General features: G+C 37.7%; 1 protein-coding gene across 2 annotated transcripts in view; it reads left to right on the plus strand.

The window, feature by feature from the left end:
- Positions 1–8,299: 8,299 nt before the first annotated feature.
- The window catches only part of SYDE2 (synapse defective Rho GTPase homolog 2), a 36,999-nt gene continuing 17,771 nt past the window's right edge, over positions 8,300–27,527 (plus strand). The window contains exons 1-3 of one of the 2 annotated variants that reach the window (XM_061186384.1): positions 8,300–9,782; positions 19,038–19,733; positions 25,039–26,141. In XM_061186384.1, coding sequence (XP_061042367.1) covers positions 8,300–9,782; positions 19,038–19,733; positions 25,039–26,141 — 3,282 coding nt within the window. The remainder of the gene's footprint in view (positions 9,783–19,037; positions 19,734–25,038; positions 26,142–27,527) is intronic. The other variant, XM_061186385.1, reaches the window with a different exon arrangement.

Raw genomic sequence — 27,527 nt, forward strand, 5'->3', positions numbered from 1 at the left:
TGGTATTTGGAAGTGGGGCCTTTGGAAGGTGATTACGTCATGTGTGTAGAGCCAACATGAATGGGTTTAGTGCCCTTATAAAAGAGATTCTAAAGAGCTTCCTTGCCCCTTTCACCATGTGAGAACACAGAGAAAAGATGGCCCTATGTGAACCAGCAAGTGGGTTCTCACCAGACACCAAGTCTGTTGCTCCTTGATCTTGGACTTCTCTGCCTATGGACCAGTGAGAAATAAATGTTTGATGTTGATAAGCCACCCAGTCTTTGGTACTTTTGTTATAGCAGCCCAAATGGACTAAGACAAGCTCACACGGACTTTCCTTGGTCTGTATTTGGAGAAAGGAATCAAGCTGTCTGGTGTCTCTTCCTACAAGGACAGTAATTCCATTAAACCAGGGCCCCACTCTCTTGACCTAATTACCTCCCAAAGGTGCCATCTCCAGATATTATCACATCGGGGCTTCAACATATGAAATTTGGGAAGATGCAAATATTTAGTCCATAGCACCACTTGAAATGGGTTTCTTGGAATCTACCACTTCTACACTGAATGGGCATTTCTGATCTTGCATATACTATGTTCCCCTCTCTTGTATGTGTCATAAATGATTCATGTACCACAATTTAAAATAGCACCTGAAATAAAATTGAGATTTTTCTAAAGTAAAACCATGGAGGTATTAATAGTTATATGTGCTCTCACAAAAATGAGATTGGGAGGAAAATAACTGGTTTTATACAGTAAAAAGAGCCTAGCATTCTTTCTGGATTACCTGAAATAGTTAATAAATAAGTGCTTACCCGAAGTTCCCTCTTGACATATAACTGAATAATCAGAAGATGATTTTAATCAGGAGAAAAGTTATCAGGCAGTGTTTGGTTTGGTTTTCCCCTCAACAGGTTCCCTGCTATTGCAAAAATAAGTAGCTCTTTACCCTGTGCTTTAGACAAAATCCTCCAGTAGAAGAATACAAAAGGCTAAAACTGTGTGTACTTACTTACCTCTCTCAGTGTAATTACGGGGTTTTTTTTTTTTCCGGTAGTTTCTTGCTTATAAGTGTAAGTAATGCTCTTTGGTTTTGTTTACATGAAAGAATCATGAGTTTCCAAGTAAGAAATGAAAGGAGGTTATTTCTAAATGCCAAAAACGCTTTTGTCTTTGTTTTCTTGGTGGTAGTGAGAGGTTGAGGGGGTCAGAAAAGTCTTCTTGTTTATTTAATTTTGTAAGTCTAGATTTGGTAATTGATATTGATAATTACCAAATATTGATAATATTTGATATTGATAATTTGGTAATTGATACCAAGTCTATTACTTGGTAATTGATAGAGAAAAGTAAACTGTAAGTAAGAAGCCACTGCTATTTATTTGTTGAATATATAGAAACTCTATTGAAAACCTAGGATTTGGTATGTGAAAGCATTTCTGACAGATTTTGCCCAGTGAAACAGCAGCCAAGGTGTTCTTATTTGCATCTCCAATCTTCTCTTAAAGGTTCCTTTTTTTTTTTTTTTTAATTTATTTATTTAGTTTTGGCTGTGTTGGGTCTTCGTTTCTGTGCGAGGGCTTTCTCTAGTTGTGGCAAGCGGGGGCCACCCCTCATCGCAGTGCGCAGGCCTCTCACTATCGCGGCCTCTCTTGTTGCGGAGCATAGGCTCCAGACGCGCAGGCTCAGTAGTTGTGGCTCACGGGCCCAGCTGCTCTGCGGCATGTGGAATCTTCCCAGACCAGGGCCCGAACCCGTGTCCCCTGCATTGGCAGGCGGATTCTCAACCACTGCACCACCAGGGAAGCCCTTAAAGGTTCCTTTAAAACATTTTCTTTCATTGAGATTTTCCATGAATATTAGCTGGGAGTATAAAGATAAAAGGGCAGGAAAATAGAGCTTTTTTAAAAAAAATGAGATGTAATTTGCTTACCATAAAATTCACCATTTTAAAGTGTACAATTCAGTGATTTCTAGTATATTTACAAGGTTGTGCAACCATCACCACCATCTAAGTCTAGAATAGTCTCATCATTTTAAAAAGAAATCCCATGCCCTTTAGCAATCAATCCTCATCTTCCCCCAGTCCCCGGCAACTACTAATCCATTTTCTGTCTCTATGGATTTGCTTATTCTGGATAGTTCACATAAATGAAATCATAAAATATGTCACCTTTTGTGTCTGACCTCTTTCACTTAGCATAACCCGCCTCCCCAACCCCGCAAAGTGCAGCTTGCAGCATCTTAGTTCCTTCCCTGACCAGGGATTGAACCCCCCAGGGCTCACGGTAGTGAAAGCTCCAAGTCCTAACCACTGGACCGCCAGGGAACTGCCAAGCATGATGATTTTAAGGTTCATTTATACCCTGCTAAACAGTAGCAATCTGATTTTACCAGGGAGGAAATGGAAACATATATTAACTTGCTCTTGGGTGGGTGTGAAAGTCACACATTCATTCAACAAATATGTATGGAGCACTCGTCTACCAGGTGAGGTTACAGCATTTGGGGGTGTTGCTGGTGTCACATAAACAAATAAATAGACATCTCATGCAGTATTAAATAGTAATAGGTACAATGGAGAGAAATAAAGCAAAATGATGAATAGATAGGGGTATTATTTTAGGTAAAGTGGTCAGGGAAGGGCTCTCTGAGGAGGTAACATTGGAGGTGAGACCTGAATGGAAGGAGGGAGCAAGTCACCCTGAAATCATTTCAGGCAGAGGGAACAACAAATGCAAAGGCTCTGAGGCAAGAGTGTGTTTGGGGTGTTGGAGGGCAATGAGAGGAGGGAGGAGAGGAGAGAGGTCAGAAAGTTGGCCTCAGGTAGGTGCAGGGCAGCGCATCTAATATAAGGGAGTGGGGGAGGTGGAATATAAGGTAATGCCAGCTGGAAGATTTGGTGGTGGAAGAATGAGGAAGTTCTCTCCTGAATGCTTCCATTATCTCAGTGTAACAGAAAGAAAAGTGATAACAGAGAGTGAGGAGGGGGGTGGTGTCAAAATTAAGTTCAGAAAGGGAAGAGAACGAATGGACTGGGCTATTTAGTGGAGTTGTTTGGCAGCATCCAGGAACCACTTGAAGTTTGTGATGTTTTTCTCCAGTCACATTAAGCCGTTCCAGTATCAATGCAAAGTATGTGGGAAAGTTAGTTTTAACCAGGGATGGCGTTTTGCCAGATGAGTAGGACAATGGGAAAGAGGGACAAAAGAGTTGAGGATGTATGCAAGAGATTGATTATACGAAGACCATGCAATCTAAACTGGGAAAGCATGAAGGGGAGTGATAGACTGGAGGGATAATGGGATCAACGTATTGTTGCAGGCAGTGCTATAGGGAGTGAGCTGGAAAATAGGAAGTGGTGTCTGAAGAGTTTGCAGTTATTGGTTATGACAAAGTCTAATATATGACTCTGGGACTGGGTGGCTGAAGTGGGTGAAGGACAAGATTATTAGAGAAGTTCAAGAAAACAATAGGCCAGGGTATTGGGTGGATCCTTTCTGTGAATAATGAAATCACCAAGAGTGATGACAAGAAAAATAGTGGAGAGAAAGAAATAGTGAGGTAGATGTTAGCAGGAATGAAGGGGAAGTTGGTAGATGACTACAAAAGCAGAGGCAGCAGGTGGTATTTCAAAAGAGCTGTGGAATTTTAGAAGGAAGGGGAAATACTGATCTGGAATTGGCAAAGATGAGCAAAAGTTCACCATGATCAGTGGTTTTGGGGTATATGATTGATTAAATTAAGATTTGAACTAGTTCTATCTGATTTCAGATCAATTCCATTATACCACTCAGAGTTTGGAATGATAGTTCTTCTTTTTTTTTTTTTTAAATTTTATTTATTTATGGCTGTGTTGGGTCTTCGTTTCTGTGCCAGGGCTTTCTCTAGTTGCGGCAAGTGGGGGCCACTCTCCATCGCGGTGCACGGGCCTCTCACTATCGCGGCCTCTCTTGTTGCGGAGCACAGGCTCCAGACGCGCAGGCTCAGTAGTTGTGGCTCACGGGCCTAGTTGCTCCACGGAATGTGGGATCTTCCCAGACCAGGGCTCGAACCCTTGCCCCCTGCATCTGCAGGCGGATTCTCAACCACTGCGCCACCAGGGAAGCCCGGAATGATAGTTCTTGGACCTAGATTTCAACATTCTCTTGCCATCCCTGCAGTGTATATTATTTGGCTGCCCTCAAAGTTGTATTGCTTTAAAACAGTTGCCAGGATCTATTTGAAAAGTTGGATTCCAATTAAAATTTTGAAAGTTCATACAGTGCAATTGGTTAATATGTTGAAGAAACTGGATCCTCTGACCTGTAGCTTCCCATAGTCTGGATTTTGTGATCGCATTCCCATGGTGCTATTGAACATGTTCCTCTGTTCTCTGTAATACCTGGAAATTGGTAATCAGATCTTGAGGTTGATCAGACTCAGGTTTCATTTTTGGTAAGAATACATCATAGGTGGTGTTGTGTACTGGATCAGAGGCCATGTAATGTCAGGTTGTCTCTTTCTCCCTTTGTGATGTTAGTAGTCATTGGTGACTTTTGCCTAGGTCCATTAGTAGAGCCATTATTTCTTTAAGATAAAAAATGTTGATATTGCATCAAATCTTGTTATTAGAATGACAACTCTGCAAAAGAGCAAATTCCCTTCAACTATGGGTTATCCTGAGGCACAAGTCATTTAGGAAAGACAGGCTATACCAGTTCACTTTTTCAAGGGGCTTATCTGAGAGCTCCTGTGGTTTTAAGGATGCATATATTTTGTCTTTAAAGTATTTAATTGTAGCTTGTCCTACTTTTCAAATTAGACGACATTTACAGGATGCAGTTTCACATTGTGGCTTAATATTTACAGTTAAATGGGAATATATTATAGGATTTAGTTCTAACACCCTTGAAGAGGACTGCACAGAGAAGTATTCCAAATGTTCAACAAGCAGCTTTCCAATGTTCAGCTGCATTTCACAAAAGCTCATAAAATATTAAAATCTTTTCTGAAAGGTGACCAACTAAATAATTTATGAAAACAAAGTTTCAAGTCAGTGCAAGTAGAAAATGTCTGTTCTCTTTTTCTATACAAGGAAATATCCCAGGGCTGTAGTGGTTTTGGAATCAGATAGATGGGGTCTGAATTCCCCTTCACTTATTATGGTGACCTTGAGCAAGTTACTCTGCATATCCCAAATATGTAATAAGAGAAGCTGAAATAGTGAATATTCTAAAACATTATAAACGTCTAAATATTAGAAAATACATATGTACTTAGCAAAAGCCTCCTTTTTATTACTTTGGTTGGGGGTGTGGGATGAGGTAAAGAATATTACCAATTGCCAGACACTGTTAGTTACGAGAAAATTAACAGAAAAAATCGCTCTATTGAGGACATGCCTTCTTTGATTCCCAGGGCAGTGGTGATGCGGTCAGCTTTCGGCTGAAGCACTTTTTATTCAATTATTTATGGAACTGCATGGCAGACCAGGTAGGTCTACACCAGAGGATCCCCATAAGGCAGTTTAGAGAGAGAGAACTGGGCAAATGCCAAGTTAAACTGGCCTTTGGTTCCACTAAGAACCAAGAATGGAAGACTGAGTAGCAGTGAGACAGAAATGCACCCTACATTGCCTAGAAAATAACCATAAGATACCTAGATATTTCCCTTCTACTGCTGTTAGACTTAGCCCTCTGCCTCAACCTGCCCTGCTTTTCCCGCCTTTTCCTAGATTGAGTCAGTATGACCCCATCTCTAGTTTACCTCCCTGCTTACTAGAGCCCTGTTATCCCATAGTTATTTTATCTTTTGTGATAGTGCCAACACATAGTTGTTAATTCATGGGGCATCAGAATGATTTCCAAGTCAGTGAGAAGCAAGTACAAACACTGGAAAATATATCCCTACCTCCTAGTTTTCATAGGAATCTGTTCATTAGAAACATACGAAAATTGAGGTAACTGCGGGACTAGGGTAGAAATTGTTAAAACACAAAAAGGATTTTACACAATATAGCTTATGTTCATATCTTGTCACTGTCTTAATTATATGTATATGTAAGTTTTGAGGGCACTGTCTTCTTAGAATTACATTTTTATAAACTTTTTATTGAAGTGTTATGCACATACAGAAAAGTGGGATTTACATTTCTAAAGTCATTAAATAGTGTCACATAGCTATGACTGCCTTCATTGCTGTTGTGACCCAAAATATTTCTTAAAAATTGGGAATTTATGCGATAGAACATTCTCAACTTTAAAGCAACTTTAAGTTCAGTTGTGCCGTACAGCATCAGACTTAGTTCTGAATAATTCTTAGAACACTGCATAATATTTTATACTGGCCAATATGTTTTATAGTTCCTGAACTCAACAAGATGACAAGTTGAATTAAGGATGAAATTCAACCAAGACCTTCCAGCTTATATTTTTCTATTCATTTTAACATAGATATGCAACTTATGGTATTCTTAACAACTGTGTTAACTACAAAGAATAAAAAGATTTTGCAACCAAGAGTTGGAATGGAAACAATTTCTGAGATAGAGATCAAATTGTGTTTATAGACACCATTGGCAGCTTTATCATCAGTCATTTCCTGTGGGAATATTTCACTGGGACATAATTTTATGCCTTGACTATTCATTAAATAGCTTTGGTTCCACAGAATAAAAATAGTGTAGAACTATAAATAGTAATGTATGCAAATTGTAGTCTAACATTTCACTGTATTTTCCTAGATGAGAATTAAGATTATTTAACAAAGTATGTTCTTACACATCACTGAAAGAATTTTAAAACAACACTAATAGAGTATGGTCTAGTGGAGAGTCAGGCAATAGACTGGAAATTAAAGTCATTTGCTTCCTTCAAATTAAAGTTGACATTAGTTTTAAAATATTTATTCATCATGTACAGTGTATAAGATGTTATACTCTATGAAGAATATAAAAGTCAAGTATAAGTAGTCTCTGCCCTCAAGGAGTTTATGAATTTTCTTGTACGGGAGATAGGGTGCACCTTGTAAAAAACAAAAAATAATAAACATACTTTGAGTGGGTACGAATAAAGTACTATTGGAGTTTGGAGGAAGAGAGATCATGTCCATGTGGAAGATCAGAGACAACTTCATGAAGAAGGCAGCTGAATGGAACCTTAAAGGATGGGTAAGATTTCTGCAAATAGAGATGCAGGTAAAATTATTCCAGGACGCAGAGACTAGGTACTAATAAAGGAAGTATAGATCAAAGCACATTTAGAGGCTGGAGCCTTTGACTGATTGATAGGAAAAAAAAAAAAAAAAAAAAGGAACTTACATAGAGATATATCGTTGAAAACAGGGTCAGTTAAATTCACTTATGCAAACATTCGTTTATTCAACAAATATTTCTTGAGTACTTACTAGGTGCAAGTACTGTGCTAGGAGTTAGTAGTACACTTATGAGGTACTCAGACAAAGGCCCCTTCTAATACATAAGCGCTAAAAAGTTTAACTCTGAAATCAGATTGATTCTCATCAACCACAAACAGGTCCACTGCTCTGTGGCAACACAAGGTATTTTACAGCTGTTACACAGAACATGGAATTTAATGCTTTTGAGAGAGAGTTGGTATTTCCAAATAACATTGTTTCTCAATTTCAACCCAATTGTTTTTCAACCCAGTTTTAATTAAAACAAAGTGTTAGGTGATGGGGGAGGCTATATTTGCGCCTCCGTTTTACAAGTTTTGGTTTATGCCATAATTTTGTGTTAGCATGCATTAACAGGAAGGAAGGAAGAAAGAAAAATAGACTTTAAAAAGAGACACCAGTGGTGATTTTTTTGGACAAAAGGATTCTTCCTAATAGAAAAGGAATCTCTGCAAATTTCCTTTAAATAGCCAGCTCCCTGTACAAATTAAAATGATTCGGAACGTTTCTAGAACACACTGCACTAAGTGAGATACACCTGTACTCATACCTTATCCGTCAAAACAATCTTTTTCACTCAAGCTAGGACTTGCACTATAGGACACGCCTCGTGCAGCGGTGGCAATGCGGAGGGTGGTGAAGGTGACTGAGTGGCAGCCAGGAGGGCACTTTCCCTTTCTCCGTCTCCCCAACCAGAACTTTGCAGCCTCCAGCCAGACTCCCCTTCCCGCTCCTTCTTTTTCCCGCCTCGACTCTCACTGCACCGCCCCCCACCCCCTCGGTGAGCTCTCTCTGCATCCCTCGGTCTTCCTTAGCTCTCACCCACCTCCCTTCCCCGCCCTCCGCCTTGCCTCGCCCGGCGCCCGCGGAGCGGCAGCCGGCAGCCCGCGCGCCCCGTTGCGGCCCGGGGCTCCGGGGCATGCGCTCTGCGGCGCCGCCGCCCTCCCCCACCCGTCCCGTGGCAGAGTTATGCCAAGAATGTGAGGAGCCCGCGAGGGCCAGTGTAGGTCATGGGGAGCCGCCGCCGCCGCCGCCGCCGCCGCGAGCGCGGCTTTCTCCCGAGCGGGGCTCCGAGCTCTCCCCGCACCAGGGGCGAGCCTGGCTGCTGAGGCGGAGGGGGATGACGGACCCTTTGAGGAGGACGCTGTCCAGGCTCCGGGGGAGGCGGGGTCCTCGCGCCGCCGGGGGGCCCGGGCGCCGGGCGGCCGCAGCAGCCACCGTGGCGGCCTCTTCGGCTGCCGAGGGAGACGCCGGGGGTGCTCCGGGCGGGCCCCTACGGGAGCGCGCCAGCGGAGCCCGGCCGAGCCTGGAGCGACCGCCGCCGTCGCCTCAGGCGTGGGGTCCTGAGGCGCGGGTCCCGGGAGGGCGGCCGGAGAGGTCGGGGGCGCTCGGGCCTCGGCCGCGCGTCGGGAAGGAGGCTGCACCCCCGGGCCGCGGGCTCACTCGCGCCTCTCTGTACGCTCCGCCGGGCTCCGAGGGCAGCGGAGAGGACGAGGAGGACGACGCCGACTACTACGAGAACCTGCCCGGCGGCTCCCAGCCCGCGCCGGAGCCTGAGGGGGCGGAGGCGGAGCGGTGGCCCCCGCCTCCCCCGGCCGCTGGCTCCTCCCCAGGGGCGGAGGGCGGCTGTCTGGAGACAGGCAGGCTGCAGACCCAGTTGCGAGAGGCCTATTATCTGCTGATCCAGGCCATGCACGACCTGCCCCCTGACTCGGGCAGGCGGCAGGGCGACCGGGGCAGGGCGGATCGCGGCTGCCCTGCGGGAGCCCGGGCTCCGGGCCAGCCGCCTTCCCCCTGCGGCGCGGCGGCCCGCCGAGCCTGCCCCCGAGACTGCGAGCGGGGAGGCGGCGGCCGCCCTTGGCAGCAGGTGTCCCCGCCCCGGTCGCCTCCGAAGGAGTCGGGGGGAGGCCGCCCGCGGACTCCTCGGATGCTGCTGTCCTGCAGCAGAAGCCTCGACAGCCTCCGCGTGGGTGCCAAGCCGCCTCCCTTACAGCGGTGGCGGAGCGACAGCTGGATCAGGTGCGGCGCGCGCGGGGAACCGGAGGAGCCCCCGCCACGTGGAGGCGGGATGGACGGCTGGAGCGGAGGCAGCTCCTGGGCCGCGGCGCCCTCCGGCCTCCGGACTCGCAGCTCCGAGGACCCCCGCCGCTCCTCGGGAAGCCGCGGCAAAGAAGACGGCCAGGAGGGGCTCCCCTTCCTCAAACCGCCCGCGGTGACAGTCAAGAAGCTGCAGAAGTGGATGTACAAAGGACGCCTGCTGTCCCTGGGAATGAAGGGTCGCGCTCGTAGGACACCCCCCGAAGTCACCCGAGCGCAGGCAACGTCTCCAAATCTGGGTGCTTTGAAAATGCGGGAAAGCCAAGTCGTCTCGGTGCCGCCAGACCAAAGAATTACGCTGACAGGTAGGCTACCTTGCAATCAAAATGTGTTTACCGACTGGGCTTCTGTCTTAAGAGCGAAGAAGAAGGTATGGTTTTGCAGACAGGTACGTGCCGGTGCCAAAGTGAGGGTCACGTCAGTGGCAGCCTAATGCCATTTCCAGGTTACCTAGTATAATGCCTTATCTCGGTTTTTTCTTTTTGTTTGTCTGTTTGTTTTTTTAAGACAGTGGCATGAGGAACTTGGGGGTTTTGTTTTTTCTTCTCTAAGAACCAGTGTACGTAGTCCTAAGCGCAACAGTGAGTAAAGGTTAAGTTCACCACACGCTGCTTTTCAGTCGGCTTAAGAGTTGGGCGGTGCTGCCTTGACTTTTATTCTTTGTAGCTCTGGGCTAATCTGTAGACGTTTGTGGAGTTTGTGAATTTGAATTTGATCCATGTTAGACTTTATGGGCTTCATAAACTGTCATTTTACTCATTACACCTCCCGGTCAGAAGCGTTTGTGTACACAGATACACACAACCAAAACCCAAAACCAAACCAAACCGAAAAAACTATCATAGTAATACTTCTTTTTAGTCAGGTAGGATTTCACGTTTCTTCTCTTCACCTTTCCCTCCCCTCCCCACCCCCCCTAAAAACATAGCAATGTAGGTAATCTTATTGTGGAAAATGAAGGGCACTTGGATTTTAATCAGAAGAAAAGTATGTCTTGTGTACTTTTTAAAAAAGTGTAGGCATTTAAAGGAATTTGTAAAAAGTATATTTGTGCTAATAATAGGATTTTACTCCCTATTTTGTATGTGTGTGATTTTTAGTTTTCACTGAAGGTTTAAGTTATCCATTCTAGAAATCTCTTATGTTGTAAGTAGTAAGAGAATTCTCTTGTGAAAGAAGTACCTTTAAACTGAGCCAAAAACAACATGATCTTTTGGACTACACTTTTAAAGACTTTTAGTGAACATAATGATTTACATATCAGTAATACTTTAAAAAATATTAAATGCTGAAATGTAAAAGTATTCACAGTACTTGGCAGTTTCTCTGTTAAGAATTACAAATCCTACAGGACTAGGTTTGTACACATTAACTTTTTTAACCAATAAACACAAAACGGGGAGAAACAAAGTTCACAAAACTTTTTATTACACAATGAGGACAAATCAAATAATTCACTTCAAGTGTATACAAAATGAGAAGTTTTTTTGAATCTATAAATCTCTAACCCTCACCTGTCAATTTCCCTCAAATTTATTCCATTCCACCTGAATAAAAAGATAGTAGAATGTAAATTTTTGTGAAGAGAGGTGTACTTCATGCTAAGTTCATATTAAAATATGCATTTCCAGTGGTAAAGTATTTGTAATCATTTATTACATTTTAGTGCTATTATATCTTTATCTCCACTGATTTTGGTTCAGTTAACTCTTTGTAAGACAGTTAATTTTTAGCCATAACAAAAATCTGTATAAAACTTAAGTAAAATATGTATTACCCTTTTGTTGCAAAGGTTAGACATTACTATCTGATGGCTTTTAATGCCCTCAGTTGTTGTGTAAACATTGAAGTGTTTTAAAAGTAATAATAACTGTAGTAACTCTTAGGAATGAATTCATTGATTTTTTCATTGAGAAACTAATTAAATGAAACCAATTTTTAAAGAAATTAAAGGTCACATTAGAATTATTATGTGATGGTATTTTAGATATTTTACAAGAAATCTAAACAAAAGCTTAGATAATCTCTGGTTTTTAAAACTTTCTCAGATGTTATTTCCTTTCAAATCATCAGTTCATCTTTTAGGAAAGATAAAAATAATTTGTGCAATGTTTATATATCTAGTATAGATTTGAAGAGTTAATTTTTTTAAAAACTGTTTTTTATGAAGGTTAGTTGAACTTATTAAAACCATTCTGAATATTTTATGGGGTTTTCATATAATTTCTATTACTTCCCTGCCCCCCCCCCCATGGAGGTATGACAGCTGTTATTGAACAACAACAGCAAAAGCAAAGAAGGGGTTAAGTAGTTTTCCCAAGGTCACTTAAACTAGTATTTGGTTTATGTATACTAATATATAGATTCAAACTATTATGTGGATTCAAACTCAGGTCTTTATGACTCCAAAACCCCTATTTATATAAGGTCAAAGGGACTCTAAATTTCTTTAGAGGTTTGATCCAATTAATTCTATTAAGGTGCTTGGACTGAGGAGATGGATGGAATTTCAACAAGGTTTAGAGGGGTAAGTAACTTCCTCAAAGTTGCAAAGAAGATGGGGGAATCCTAGAATAGGTTTAAAGTCTTTCTTTTAGTCAATTGCTTTATCCATCTTAAACCTTTACCTTTAAATGTTTAGTTCAAACTGGTTACTTGGATTCTACTTTTAATCATGTTTTCTAAAAAGTTAACTGGGCAGTCCCGATGAAGCAGTACATTCTTGGTTGTATAAAGATGTTAAATAGCTCAGAAGGGGACTTCCCTGGTGGCGCAGTGGTTAAGAATCTGCCTGCCAATGCTGGGGACACAGTTCCAGCCTTGGTCCGGGAAGATCTCACATGCTGCGGAGCAGCTAAGCCCGTGCACCACAGCTACTGAGCCTGCACTCTAGAGCCCGCGAGCCACAACTACTGAGCCTGCGTACCACAATTACTGAAGCCCGTGCGCCTAGAGCCTGTGCTCCGCAACGAGAGACCGCCGCAGAGAGAAGCCCGCGCGCCGCAACTAGAGAAAGCCCGCGCCAGCAACGAAGACCCAATGCAGCCAAAAATAAATATAAATAAATAAATAAATGTATTTTAAAAAATAGCTTAGAAGGTTTATATCACATTTTTCTGTACAATATTATTTGTGACGATGTTTTCTTTCAAAATAAAGTTATAGTTAGAATTTATAACACAGAATAACTATATAAGGAGATAGAAATACCTAATCTACTTAGGTGTTTTGGAAATTTTTGAAGCCATATGACAAATGGAAGCCAAAATGATATTCTGTTTTGATTTCTGGCTCCTACTAAGAACCACTAAAACTTTTGATAGTATAATACTGCCAATGATTTGATGCAGTTGGGAATGTAGTGCTCACAGATTGACCAATTTGTTACTAATTGAGATGATTATTGAAGAAATCTAAAGTCATTACACACAGTAAATATTGTAAAGTTTCTTCAAGCCTTAAGGTTACAAAGGAATTTTAATCTATTTGCTGACTATACTTCATTATAAGTCTTTATAAATAAGTTTTAATTAGCATATAGTACTCAGAAATAAATCGGAAAGCACTGGGTTGAGCTATTTTGGCCTTTTACTGCTTTAAAAAATAATTAGCCTACTTTACTCTTCTTGCTCCGTGATCTGTGAAAGAAAAAAAATTTGGGCATGTAATATTCTGTTCAAAATCTTTAGACAGTTCTTTAAAAGTAGTATTAAATAGCTGGTATGATCTTGTGCATTATATCTTAAAGTGAAGTTGACACTGTTAATGCAGATTCCTATCTATTCCCTTCTCAAGTATTTGTAGCTTCAATTTCTTAACTTTATGAGCTACATTATCTTTATGAATTTTTCCAACAAATTCTTTTATGCATTAGCCCTTTCAAGACTGGTAACTATAGGCAAATACTTTCTGTCTTCTAGCTCTAAATTCTTCTGTTAGAAATTCTGCCATCGTGGCCCCAGAAGCAAGTGAGTCCATTTTTTTGTTTTTGTTTTTTGTTTTGGGAAGAGTGCCATAAAACATGGGAGTTGCTGGTGGCAGGAAAACATTGAGAGTTACAAATTCAGCAGAAAATAGTGTTGTGTTGATTTTTGAAAGTCCTACATTTCTAAGTGGTGTTTATGTTTTGAGAATCCTAAGGCTGTTTTCCAGACCTTTGCCGCTCAAAGTGTGGTTGGCAGTTATAGAGCAGAACTTTTCAAACTTAATGTGCATATGAATTCTCTGAAAATCTTGTTAAAATGAAGATTTAATATGTATGGGGGTGGGACCTTGAGATTCTGCATTTTAACAAGCTCGCAGTGTAGATGCTGCTGTTTGGTACACACTTTGAGTAGTAAGGCTCTAGAATTCTCAGTATCTCAATCACCTATCTTGATACATTTTTAAAAGTTTTGAAAAAGCATTCTACTTTATTCTGATACTTGATACTTAAACTAACCCCTATTAGAGCAAAGCACTTGAGCTCTTTCTGTTTCAGTTTTAGGTGTATGAATTTATACTTACTACTTATATATGACAAGTTTAAGCAGATCCCTCCATCTTAGTCTCGTCTTGCACCAATAAAAGTGAGATTTTAGAATCTGCAAGAGAGAATGCCATATAGTGTAATGGCTAATAGAATAGAGATTCTGGGTTTCTGATCAAATCTACCACTTACCAGGCTTATGACCTTGGACAAGTTACTCAGCTCTGCATAGCCTCAGTCCTCAGGTTGCGGTGATGATGAAAAAAGATAATCCATTTGGTACCATGCCTGGCGCTTAGCTGTTATCAAGAGAAAGGCAAGCAGGCTTTGTGAAAATATATTAGGATTCTGGATAGAGAGTGAAATGATCTGAAGTTGAGAAGGACTGCTTTAAGAGCATTGGGAATTGAACTAGAGGACACCACTTTAGGAGCACTTATTTATTCTACTCATCTTTTCTTCTGTGCTTCTTTTCTCTTGTTCCTCTTCATTACTTTAAGGGAACTGAAAAGAGTCTCAAAGTTTCCTTCTCTACTTTCCTGTCCCCAAAGCTAGCACACAGCTTTTTTCTTAAGAGTTTTTATTGCTAGTCACAAGGGAGGAAAAATAAAAGATAGAAAAATACCTTTTTTCTTTTCATTGTACCCCTCTCCTCATTTAGATTTATCTGGGAAAGATAAAGACATACACATAAACACACTCATATGTAAACCTAAGGCTTGAGTTTATTCTAGTAATTTCATTTGGGCTGCCAAGCTTGACTCTGTAAGCAGGGCTGCTTTTATTTATTTAAGCTCAAATACATTGTTCATAAGAATGCTTTTATTTAGGATTTTTAAAGAGAAGTAAGCTAAAACAACAGTTTGTTTTTGCAGTAAAATGTTTTAAATGATGAAAAGATGCTGTAGATACTGTACATTTTCAATGAGGGCTGCAATACATAATTTCCCAGAAAGTTTGCTGTTGATTTTGATCTGGGGCACTAGTTAAATGTTCAGTAATAGTAAATCATCTAGATTTATTATGAAATACGTAATAGTTGAGAACACAAAATTGACTTGAGTAGTTCACCACTATGTAAATATTTTTCTGAGTGAAAAACTTTTAATTGCCACTTCCGCATTCTCTTACAGATTTTCAAGGAAAATGACTTTAATTAGAGTCTGATAGTTATACCATAACGTGTATAGTTGCAGGAGAATAAAGACTTTTTTGCCTTGCAACTTTGCACCCTTATTTTTATATCTTTTTTACTTGTGTCTTCTTTCAACATATAAATATATAAATGTCAAAATATACATATACACACACACATATATATAAAATTTGAAGCTAAAGGTAACTTTTACATTTATGCCAGTAAGGTTTAACATTAATTTTAGCATAAATGGGGAGTGAAGGGAAGATGGTAAATTTTAGCATAAATGGGGAGTGAAGGGAAGATGGTAAATAGCTTTCCATTTCTGTGTAACTTATATTCATATGCATCCATTTAATTAACTGAGATAAATATGAAATGCTTTAAGTTATATATAAATAATTGCCCAAGTAAAATTTTCTGCCTTGAATAATGTGTTGCTTATATTCAGTTTTAATAACGGAATAAATTTGGCTTTTATCAGAACGTATAATAATGTACCTATTTATCTCTAAATTTAAACTTCAGCATTATGTGTTTTTAAGTATTCAGCAATACCAAGCAGACTGTTTCATCTCAAGTTTATGTAGTTTGTAGTTTCATGAAAAATAGTTGTAGTGTGTCTCACGATGTAATTATTCCTTTTAATATTACATATTCATTACATATCAATAGATGTATCAATTGGTTTAAATATGGGATAGTGGTAGCTTTATTTTTCTCATTGTAGTTCCTTGGAATATAGTACAAGTAGAAGCATGTTTATTTCATTTACAATGTACATCAAAAAACTCTGAAAAGACTCAAAATAATGTGTCTATATAAAATTTTGGATGTTTTGAGAGACATCTGAGAAAAAGATAAAATAGATATGGCTCATATCCATTGTGAGTTGTATAATTTTGTAGTTTTTTGCTTTAAATTTATAATTATGTCAAAACTGCATGTAATATCCTGTGAAGGTCTGAAATGCTGTTAAATAGTATAGGATTTGAGCTTAAGTGTGAAATAGATCTTAGATTTTAGTGCACTCAGCAAAAGGTTGTGGTCACTAAAAACTCTGAAGTTCCAAGCGATTCCAGAGTATGTGTTGACTTTCAGTTCTTAATTTTTTTTTTAAATTGAAGTATAGTTGATTTACAATGTTGTGTTAGTTTCAGGTGTACAGCAAAGTAATTCAGGTATAAATATATATATATATATACACACACATACTCTTTTTCAGATTCTTTTCCATTATAGGTTATTACAAGATATTGAATATAGTTATATAGTAGGTCCTTTTTAAAAAAAAAAAATGTCTATAATCCGTTTACTTTTTTTGTTGTTGTAGAAGTATAGTTGATTTACAATGTTGTTTTAGTTTCAGGTATACAGCACAGAGATTCAGTTATATATATATATTCTTTTTTCAGATTCTTTTCCCTTATAGGTTATTACAAAATATTAACTATAGTTCCCTGTGTTATACCGTAGGTCCTTGTTTGTCTATTTTATACATAGTCATGTATGTCTGTTAATTGCAAACTCCTAATTTATCCCCCCCCCCTTTCCCCTTTGGTAATCATAAGTTTGTTTTCTATGTCTGTGAGTCTGTTTCTGTTTTAGAAATAAGTTCATTTGTATCTTTTTTTAGATTCCACGTACAAGTGATATCGAATGATATTTGTCTTTGTCAGACTTACTTCACTTAGTATGATAATCTCTAGATCCATCCATGTTGCTGCAAATGGCATTATTTCATTCTTTTTTATGGCTAAGTAATATTCCATTATATATATATATATATATATATATATATATATATATATATACCACATCTTCTTTATCCATTCATCTGTCAATGGACACTTAGGTTGCTTCCATATCTTGGCTATTGTAAATAGTGCTGCTATGAACATTGGGGTGCAGGTGTCTTTTTGAATTAGAGTTTTTGCCTTTTCTGGATATATGTCCAGATCAGTTCTTAATTTTAAGTGTAAAGAAGACAGAACCATAGAAAGACTCTTGAATCTTCAGGTTTCATTAGTTAAATTAAATCAAATCAATTCAAGATATTTATTGACTATCTGTTACATGTTTGCATGTTAAATCCTGGAGAGTGGAGGTGGGTATCCTTTAGTTAGTAGACCAGGTGTACTCCTACAAACTTTGGAGTCAGAAGAGTTTGTTTTGAGTGCTGCCTCTTCCATTCACCAACAGGTGATCTCAGGCAAGTTACTTGACTTTTCTGAGTAGTTTTCTAAGTATTTCAAACATTATCTTACTTAATCCCAAGAGCCACCTTATAAAGTTAACTTGGTGGATATTATCATAATGCTCAGAGAGAGACACCTACTTCCCTACTTTAGTGGGTAGCATGGTGTAGGGGAGACAGGTGAGAGCAAGGATTTTAAGGTTAGACAGGCTTAAATTTGAATTCTATGGCTAGCACCTTGGCCATATTCCACATATGTTTGAGGCTCATGGAAATAATCCTACCTGTCTCAGAATTGTTGTGGAGGTTAAGGACTTTCTTACTGCTTTATCTCTTGTTCCTGCCACATAATAGGCACTCAATAAATATTTCTTGAGTAAATAAATATCTGGCATAGTAGACATTCATGAGAGATTCCTTCCCTTCTTATTCTTAGTCTATTCCTCTATTCCTGCCTCTGGAACTATTGAACTTGAAACCCAGTTTGTGTTTAAGGTTTTGTTTTGTGTTTAAATTAATCTGCTTGATTAGGTATTTAGGGTTATATAAAGGACAAGTTTACAGTTTTAAATGATTTTTTTTCAGTAGAAGGGAGATTCCTGAAAACCTTGAGTATGCGTGAACCTAATTTTTTGGTGGTTATTAAGCTCCTCAGAGTTTAATGTGTTTTTATCACTCTCTGTTACTGGACTATTATATTTTACTTGCTGTAATACTAAAATGAATCAACCAAATACACACTCAAAGTAGCATAGACCACGATTTACAAACCTGACATGATCTTAAAATTAGAAATGTTTTTGTTTTAATTATCTATGTGTAGTGAATTAGTTTATGATATATATTCATTTAGCTTATTGACTGTCATTGAAGCCGGCTTTATGTAACTCTTTGGGAGTGCAAAAAAATTTTCCCCTTTATATGGAATTAATGTTACATATACATTTTTAGAGTCTTATCACATTATATTAATACATACACATATCTAAGTATTTGACATCCTCCACTGGGCTATGAATTCCTTAAGAGCAGGGGCTATTTTGTTCATTCTTGTATTCTTGCTGCTTAAGTTTGTGCCTGTCAATAATATAGCTGTGTTGTGCTTATTGTGAGACAGGATACCTGGTCCTAATCAAGGGCCTCCTTAGGGACTTTTATTTTTATTTTTGCCCTAGATATTTAGAACTTAAACTCTGCATAAGTTGCTTCTGCACTATATGGTTGGGAAACAAATGTTATTTTGAATTTTTAATAATCAGTAAGATATTCAGTAATAAGTAAGGCACAATTGTTTTGAAAGATTTATTCAAAGTTAATCTTTGTATGAAAAGGTAGTAATCTTACTTGTGTTTTCCAAAGTCCTTGTAGCAGTGAGTTTAAAATTACCCAAATATTAATTAAAAGCATACTGTGTATAAAGCATTCTATACAAGCTTTTTATAAAGCATGTTTTGCTTAGGGTAAAGCTTTTTTTTAGCACTATGATATTTATAAAGGCAGTCCCAGAGTTTGTTTATCCTTTTTCTTAGAATTCTTATGATACCTATACTAGCAGTCTGATATCTAAATAATAGAAATCGTGTTTAGGTGGAAAATCCAAAATTTTTCGTGTTCAATTTTAGTCTCTGAATGTGATTAATATTACTTTTCTTTCTTTTTATCTTTTTAAAAATCGTATTTTAATAACTGGTCTTAAGTGACATGCCTTTCTTGGTATGCCAGGCATTATATTCTGCCTTCTTTTTTCTTTGAAACAGACTTATTTGAAAATGTCTATGAGTCTTCAATGAAGAGAAGAGAACTTGAAGATCTGAATGATAATATTGGCTTCAGGGGTCATAAGCCACTTAATAGCATCACTGTGTCAAAGAAACGCAATTGGCTATATCAGAGTACTCTGAGATCTTTTAATTTGGAAGAAGAAAATAAGAAATGCCAAGATATAAGTCATTTATCCATCTCACCCGTTTCTCTACCTAAACTGCAGCTGTCACGACCTTTCCTCAAATCATCTGAAGAATATTGTACATATATGGTGTGTAATGCTACAAATTCTTCATTATCAAGAAACTGTTCATTAGACTTTAATGAGGAAAATGATGCAGATGATGAAGGAGAAATATGGTACAACCCCATTCCTGAAGATGATGACTTTGGTATATCAAATGCCTTGAGTTTTGGGGAGGCAGACTCTGCTGTTCTGAAGTTTCCTGATGTCGGATTGAGAGTATTATCTGGTAGTGACCTAATGAAAGGAGAGCAGCACACTGAAGACTTGCTGTGCTCTTCTGAACACACAGGCGATGTTCAGACCACACAGTCAAATGAAATAAATCCTATAGATTCCACCTATTCCACAGAGTTTGTGCAGCAGTACAAGCAAAGGCATGGACACAAGACACAAGGAGGTATAATAGTAGAGGAGAGTCCCATGTTGAGATCTCCTTTTGCAGGTAAAGATGATCATATATCTGCCTTTTCTTCTTCCATTTTTCAATTCTTTGGCAGTATCTAAAACTAAATATAGATGTCTATTGTAGCTATGTACTTTTCCTTACAAAGTGAGTGTATTTTCATGAAAATAAAGAAAACTGAAAAAGGTTTATAAACATTTTTATGTACATGGTGGTTTAATTATTCCTATTACAGACTTGGTTTTATAAGGGGGTGAAGGAGCTGGGGTAGTCCTACACCAACTTTTAATGTGTATGGTGTGGTTTTAGTATGTCTATCCTTTGAGGCAGTAATTACTTTTCTCTTAGTTGACAGAATGGAGTCACAGGGACTGGAATAGATATATTCTTCATGTATGTCTTGTTTTGCTTCATTCATTTATTCATTCATTCATTCACACCTGGTCTGGCCACAGATGAAAAATTGTGTATTCGGTGTACTAGCAGTCATTAGTTTTCACTTTTGTGCCTACATTTCCTCAGAAACAAAGGAAAGGAAGAAGAGAAAAAGAAAGGAGAGGTAGAAGTAAAGATCTTGCAAATAGGTGCTACAATAGATATGGAACCCAGAAAGGAAATAATTGAAGTTTGATATGTATTAGGTTGAACCATATGAAACTGCCAATATTTAACAGTTTTTGGTCTGAAAAAAAAACAAAAACAAAAACCTGGCATTTCATATAGTTCAACCTAATGGTGTTATTTTCCCTTGATTGCCTTGATTTCTGGTGTGCTTGTTTTTAAATTTAGTCCCAGATGCACTACCTAGGAAACAGAGCATAAACACTTTTAGTTGCAATTACTAAACGTTGAATAGAGGGCTTCCCTGGTGGCGCAGTGGTTGAGAATCTGCCTGCCAATGCAGGGGAGACGGGTTCGAGCCCTGGTCTGGGAAGATCCCACATGCCGCGGAGCAACTAGGCCCGTATGCCACAATTACTGAGCCTGCGCGTCTGGAGCCTGTGCTCCGCAATGGGAGAGGCCGCGATAGTGAGAGGCCCGCGCACCGCGATGAAGAGTGGTCCCCGCTTGCCGCAACTAGAGAAAGCCCTAGCACAGAAACGAAGAGCCAACACAGCCAAAAATAAATAAATTAATTAATTAAAAAAAAAAAAGTTGAATAGAAAGCAGTTCTATATAATATCGAGTCATTTTAATTTATAAAAGTTCAAATGATACAGAGTAGTCAAAAATGTGGGGTATAGCAGATGCTGTTAGTACTTGTCCATATCCCTTGGGTTTTATTACTTATTTAAATGGAGGCGACCTACTTCCAAAAATCCGTATCTGCATCGCTACTTGAGGACTCCTTCCGAAGTGTTAGGGAGTCTCCTGCAGGACATCCTGGGAGTGCCCCTCAACTAGTGACTGACAAGAGTTGGTATAGGCCTACCCCAGCTCCCTCCACACTTGGGTGGGATAATTCTATATTGTTTCCCAGAGTTTTCTCATGAAGTTAAGCTCCAGGTGCCCATAGTGGTAGCAGGCTTGATAATTCACCTTGAATTTTCTCCTGAATTTTCTCACTTTCTTGGATCTTTTTGTGCTTTACAAACAATCTACTTGCATTTGGATCCTTCTCTCAGGGGTATGAGGAGAAGGAGTAAATGTTATATTGATAAGAAAAAAAGTGAGTTAAAAAACAGTGTGAACTGTATGATGTCAATTTTGAAAGAAACAATGAAAAGCTGTCCTGGAACTGTTAATGCTTGACCCACCCCTACCCCCTGGTGTTGGGAGTAAAATTGTGTGTGTGCATTTCTAATTGTAGACTGATTTTCCAGAGCGAATGTGTTTCTTTTGTAGTATGGATGGGAAGAGGAATAAATAGTCTATAAAATAATAGTTCGGAACAGAGGTTGTGATCAGGATGGAGTGATGAGGAGGGCTTGCAGGAGTAGGGCAGACAGATAGTGATGGGTCTGGAATGGTACAGAAAAGGCAAGAGGGCATAAGTATAAGAGCAACATTAGAGAGCCAGTGTCTGTAAAGTGATATACACTTTAAGTACTGTCTTTAAACTTTATTATTTTATGTTTGTGGCAAATTGTGAATCTGTAAAGACTGACAGACATTACCAAAAAAACAAAAAACCACCCAAATTTGAAAGTACAGTAGGGCTGCCAATTATGTCTCCTTTCTTACTGTTATTCTTCTCTTAAGTATATTATTACAACAAACACGTTCCTAAGTTGACCAAAGGAAGTATTTGGACAATTCGTTTATATGTCATCTTTTTTTTGCTTTAGTTTGATCAGAAAGGTTATTTACCTAAAGTGGTATGTTTTCTTTAGCAACATTGGCAGAAATCTGTTGAGAAATAGGCAAAGAGAATGGTTGAATTTCAAAATAATTTTTTGATTAAGAAATAGGAAAGTTTAAGTATTTTTAATATGAATGACAATTTTATGATCATCCTAACACAATTGTGACTTGTTTTTTGCCTGTTAACTTCTGGATGTATATATATGTATCTTTTACCTAGTTGCTGACATAGTGGACTATTTTTGGTTTTTGCTAATTTCACTTGCTATCTATATTTTGTATTGTTACATGTAGATTAATGTTATGATTGTTTCCCTATTTTTATAGTATTTAATTGAGTTGATGTGCCCTAATCTGTTTGACTGGTTCCTTAATATTGGGTGTTAATAGAATCTTTCCACGACTGTTGCAGTGATCTTTATCATGATCTATTTTGCTTCATTAGGATCGATTACTAGTATCTTTACTTGGTCTTTTTAGCTGGCAACTATTATAGGTAATTTCTATATTGTATTTCCTGAAAGGTTTACCAATTTATAGGCAATTAACAATTGGTTAATTCATTTATTCAATAAACACTGAGTTTCTGCTATGTGCCAGTTACTGTTCTAGATGCTGAAGGAGTGTGCCAGTTTCAATTGATTCTAGCCTAGTTCATAAATTTATATTTAAAGATTTTCATTTTATGCTTTCCCCTTACAAGCTATAGCTAATCTGTGATTTGGTTAGTATAATTTTGGTTTAATTTTAAGTGATTGTTCAAATTGGTCATATTTCAGCTCTTGGATTTTATAAAAACAAAGCATTTTTTAAAAATAAATTCAGTCTTGTCTGCAGTAGAAATGGCTAACAAATGCAGTATTTCATTTTAATAATTAGGTAAGGACTTCAGTAGGAAATATTTAATGCATAATATGTAAAAAAAGTCAGTATGTTAGATTAACTCTTTATTGATTTAATAAAACCTAGAGCAATTTCATATACTGGGTAGCTTTTTTAGGCCATGACAAAATAGATTGTAGACTACAGCAGGACCCTGACTACTATAGAATGTTTTAGACCAGGAAACCAGTAGAACTGTACTACAATTTATAGTACAAGGGAATGCTTTGTCTAGTTTATCAAACACTCCATTTCTTATTAGTTGCTTACCAGAAAAGCCCAGCAGGCATACTTAAAATAGTCCTTTCTCTATAAAGAAACTACTTTGTCAATAGGACACATTGAAGGGTGGAGGGAGAATACTATATTAATACTTTAAAGAAAGGTCATTTAATCTACTGATTTTTGAAATGAATAAACACTTTTTTCTCATTTTAATTGTCAAATGTAGTATTACATAGAGTAGCCTCTGATATTAGGGTCATTAAGGATCTTTATAAGGAATAATTAGATAAAGTATGAAAAATTAATTTAAATTTTAAATAATTGGGATAATACTAACATTTTTAGAAGTTATTTTCACTTTGTTCTATTAACTTGAAAACTTACTAGGAACAGGTTCAGATTTTTAAATGAAATTGATTAGTCTTTACATTCTTTATTTTGGGGGGGGAATTGAAAGTTTAAGGTTAAATGGAATACTTTAACTTCTTAATAATAGTTGAGAAAAGGTATTTGAAAATCAGTTTGATGTATATGTATGGACAGAAAAATGTTTAAAAGGATGGAGAGACAGAAAGCGTAGTATTTTAGAGCATAGATTCTGAAAGCCTGTGTTTACGTTTGAGTCCTGATTCTTCCACTTACCAGCTTTGTGATCTTAGACAAATTAGCTCATGCATGAGGTTCCTTACCTGGAGAATGGGGGTGGTAATGGTATCTTAACTCTTAAGGTTATCATTAGAGTTAAATGAGGATCTGCTCATACTAATTATTAAATTAATTTTTCACACTTTGTCTAGCTCAGTAAATGTTGGCTGGTATTATTTTTAATAATAATTAAATATTAATAGTTTAATAATAACAATAGAAACTACTTTTAATATTATTTTCACCACAATATTTAGCATGATTAATCTCCCGGTAGTGCGGTTTTACAATGGTTAATCTCTTGGCAATGTGGGCTATTATTTACTTTATTTGTACTTTTTTGAATTTTTAAAAAACTTTTTATTGTAAACCTGAATAATTTTGACATTTAGGAAAAAATAAAACTATTTTTGTGTGGAGAAGAATTCGAAAGAATTTTAACACTTTACTCTTTATGAAAATTGAAAATTATAAGAAAACATATTTTATCTCTGTACTGTCATTTAATATATTAAAATTGCAAAGAAAGACCCTAATTTAGCTTTTGAAGTTCTACGGAATTATTGCATACAGATAATACAAGAAAAAAAATGTCTATACCATTTTAAAAATTATTCAGTTAGGTTTATGATATTCATTATTCAGTTATTCTTGATTAACTAGAGTTCATTCTATATAATCTTTGGAGATATGTTCTAATAGAATTTTAGAACAAGAAGGGGCTCTTGGTTGTCAAAATTATACACTTGTCTGGTTTTTAACTTTTTTTTTTAACCAGGAACGCTGTGTGATGAAATTTAGTGTTTAGAGAATTGTAAATATAGAGGAATCATTCTTATATTAGGTAGAATTTATAAATAAACATATTAAAATAAGAAACATGTTGAAATTAATGTTTTAATATGTTAAAATGAACATATTAAAATAGGAAGCTTTCCTAGTTTTCTCTGATATCCACTGTTTACAGTTATAAATACATACTCACTGAAGTATATTGCAGTGGGAAAGATTTAAAAGGAACCTATATTACCTTTCCTCCAAAGCGTCAGAATAGAAGGGCAGATGGAGAGGGAGATGTTTCTTTCCACCATGAGCCATTTGTAGATATTGATATTCTGCTTGAACATGGTAATGGAGATTCATCTAAACTTTTGACTAAATCTCACCCTTAAGATGAGACAAGGAAGAATTTCTGTCCGTGTGAGAGCTTGTTAAGTTGGTGTTTTATAAAGTAAAAATAAAAGTAGGAATCAAAACATTTCACCTTATAATGTCTTTTATTTTCAAGGTCCTGGGATAGTAGCTGCTACAAATAAGCCTGATTTGGGAGTTACAGAACCATCTTCTACAAGCCCTAGCCCTGTGAAAAAAGGCAGTTCAATTCATTGGTCTTTCCCGGATAAAATAAAATCTCCACGAACTGTGAGGAAACTTTCCATGAAAATGAAAAGGTTGCCAGAATTTAGCCGGAAACTGAGTGTTAAAGGAACCTTGAATTATGGAAACAGTCCGGATAATACTCCTTCCTTGTCTAAATGTAACTGTCAAGAAATTCATCATGCTGTTATTCTACCTTCTGGGAACACAACCACAGCTGCTAAGAGGAATGTTATAAGCCGGTACCATCTTGATACTAGTGTGTCTTCTCAGCACAGCTACCAGAAGAAAACCTCTGTGAGTTCTAAGTATTCCTGCAAAAGTGGTTACCTCAGTGATGGAGATTCTCCTGAACTTATAGCTAAATCTAGCAAACATGGATGTGAAAACAAATTTGCAAAAGGAAAAGAAATAATTCCAAATAGTTGCAGCAAGAATGAAATAGACATTGATGCTTTTAGACATTATAGCTTTTCTGATCAACCTAAGTGTTCTCAGTACATATCTGGGCTCATGAGTGTGCATTTCTATGGTGCTGAGGATTTAAAACCACCTCGGATAGATTCAAAAGATGTCTTTTGTGCAATTCAGGTAGATTCAGTAAACAAAGCCAGAACAGCTTTGCTCACATGTCGGACAACGTTTTTAGACATGGATCACACTTTCAACATAGAAATTGAAAATGCACAGCATTTGAAATTAGTCGTATTCAGTTGGGAACCCACTCCAAGAAAAAATCGAGTGTGTTGTCATGGGACTGTTGTTCTTCCCACCTTATTCAGAGTGACAAAGACACATCAGTTGGCTGTCAAACTTGAACCTAGAGGTCTTATTTATGTGAAAGTGACTCTTTTGGAACAGTGGGAGAATTCACTTCATGGACTAGATATAAATCGAGAACCAGTAATATTTGGTGTTGATATTCGAGAAGTTGTAGAGAAAGAAAATATAGGCTTGATGGTACCACTCCTGATTCAGAAATGTATTATGGAAATTGAAAAGAGAGGCTGTCAGGTATTATTTTACTGTGTTTCTCTACTGCCCCCTTATCTATCTATTTGAGTAATAATTAAATTTATTTATAGTAAGTCTTGGGGGAAGGAGTTCAAGGTAAGTTAAAAAAAATCCAATTTAGACTTTTTCTCATTCTGATTCTTTATTTTTATTCCATTACTGTTTAGGATGTAATTTATGCCTTAACCTATGTTGTCAGTGATTGAAAGCATGCTAGATGGTTCCATAATTTATGTTGTGATGCAGAGCTGCATGGTGTTATACCTCGAGATGAAGATTGCTTTACAATGGCATTCCTAGGAAAAGCCAGAGCTGATAACATAGGCTAAGCCTAATTCATTTAAGGAATGTTTCTGAATGGTTTGACATTCTTTTGGTAGAGAGTTCGACAGTGAATATTATAACCCTGTTTCACTCCTAAAATTAACTCCCTGCCCTTATTCCCTGTTCTCCCTCAGTTCCACTCTTTGGAAAGCATAAGCTTATCCATGTCTTACCTTTGGGATAGCATGGAGGATAAGGAGAGGTCCTACTAATAAAAGCACATCTCATTCTCTTTTCCTTTTAAAGAAGGTAAAAGCAGTTTATTAGAACAAACAAAAAACCTGGTGTTATTTGTAACAAGATATGCAAATGTTAACCAGTTAGTAGACCTTATCTTTATTTTCATTTATACACGTAGACTATGACAATGAGAAACAGTGTATCACTGAGGATATTAATCTGAGGTATAAGTAATTATTTATACTAATTTTTTGCAATACAAAATAAGCCTAAGCATCATTACGTTCTGAAGTATTTTGCTTTAGTGCTATCAGAATTTATAACATTGATTTAAAAATATCGAGGATAAATACTACAAAATCTGAATTATGATTTCTTTATAAAAATGTAGGAGCAAACTTAAAATAACCTACCTTGAATTTAACATGGAAATGATAGAAATTGCATAAGTTAGTGGAGTTTTGTATAAAGGTACAAGAGACTTGGATTCTGGTTTCTCATCCATTATTGGCTGTGTGATATTGGGCAAGTCACTTAATCTCTGTGGGTCTTTTTTGCTTATATTAAATGAAAATAGATGCAGTAGCTTTCTGAAGCTGAGAGGTAGGACATTTGAATTTTGAAACCTCTTTTCAGATATGTGATTCCATCAAGTTAAGTTTACGTTGTCTGGGTGGAAGTGAGGCCTTTAGTTTCCAATCCAACTTTTGGTCCAGTTACTTTTTTCTTAAGGTCCTCTGTTTTTCCTGTTTTTTTTTTTTCCACGCAGCATGTAGGGAGGCCAGAGATTAGGCAGACTTTAAAGCTAATTATTTAAACAGAAACTTTTACAATTGTGTATTAAAATAAGTAACTCAAATAGTGCTGTACTTTTACAGTCTA

This window comes from Eubalaena glacialis, chromosome 3, assembly GCF_028564815.1.
Source record: "Eubalaena glacialis isolate mEubGla1 chromosome 3, mEubGla1.1.hap2.+ XY, whole genome shotgun sequence".
NCBI classification, from domain to species: Eukaryota; Metazoa; Chordata; class Mammalia; order Artiodactyla; family Balaenidae; genus Eubalaena; species Eubalaena glacialis.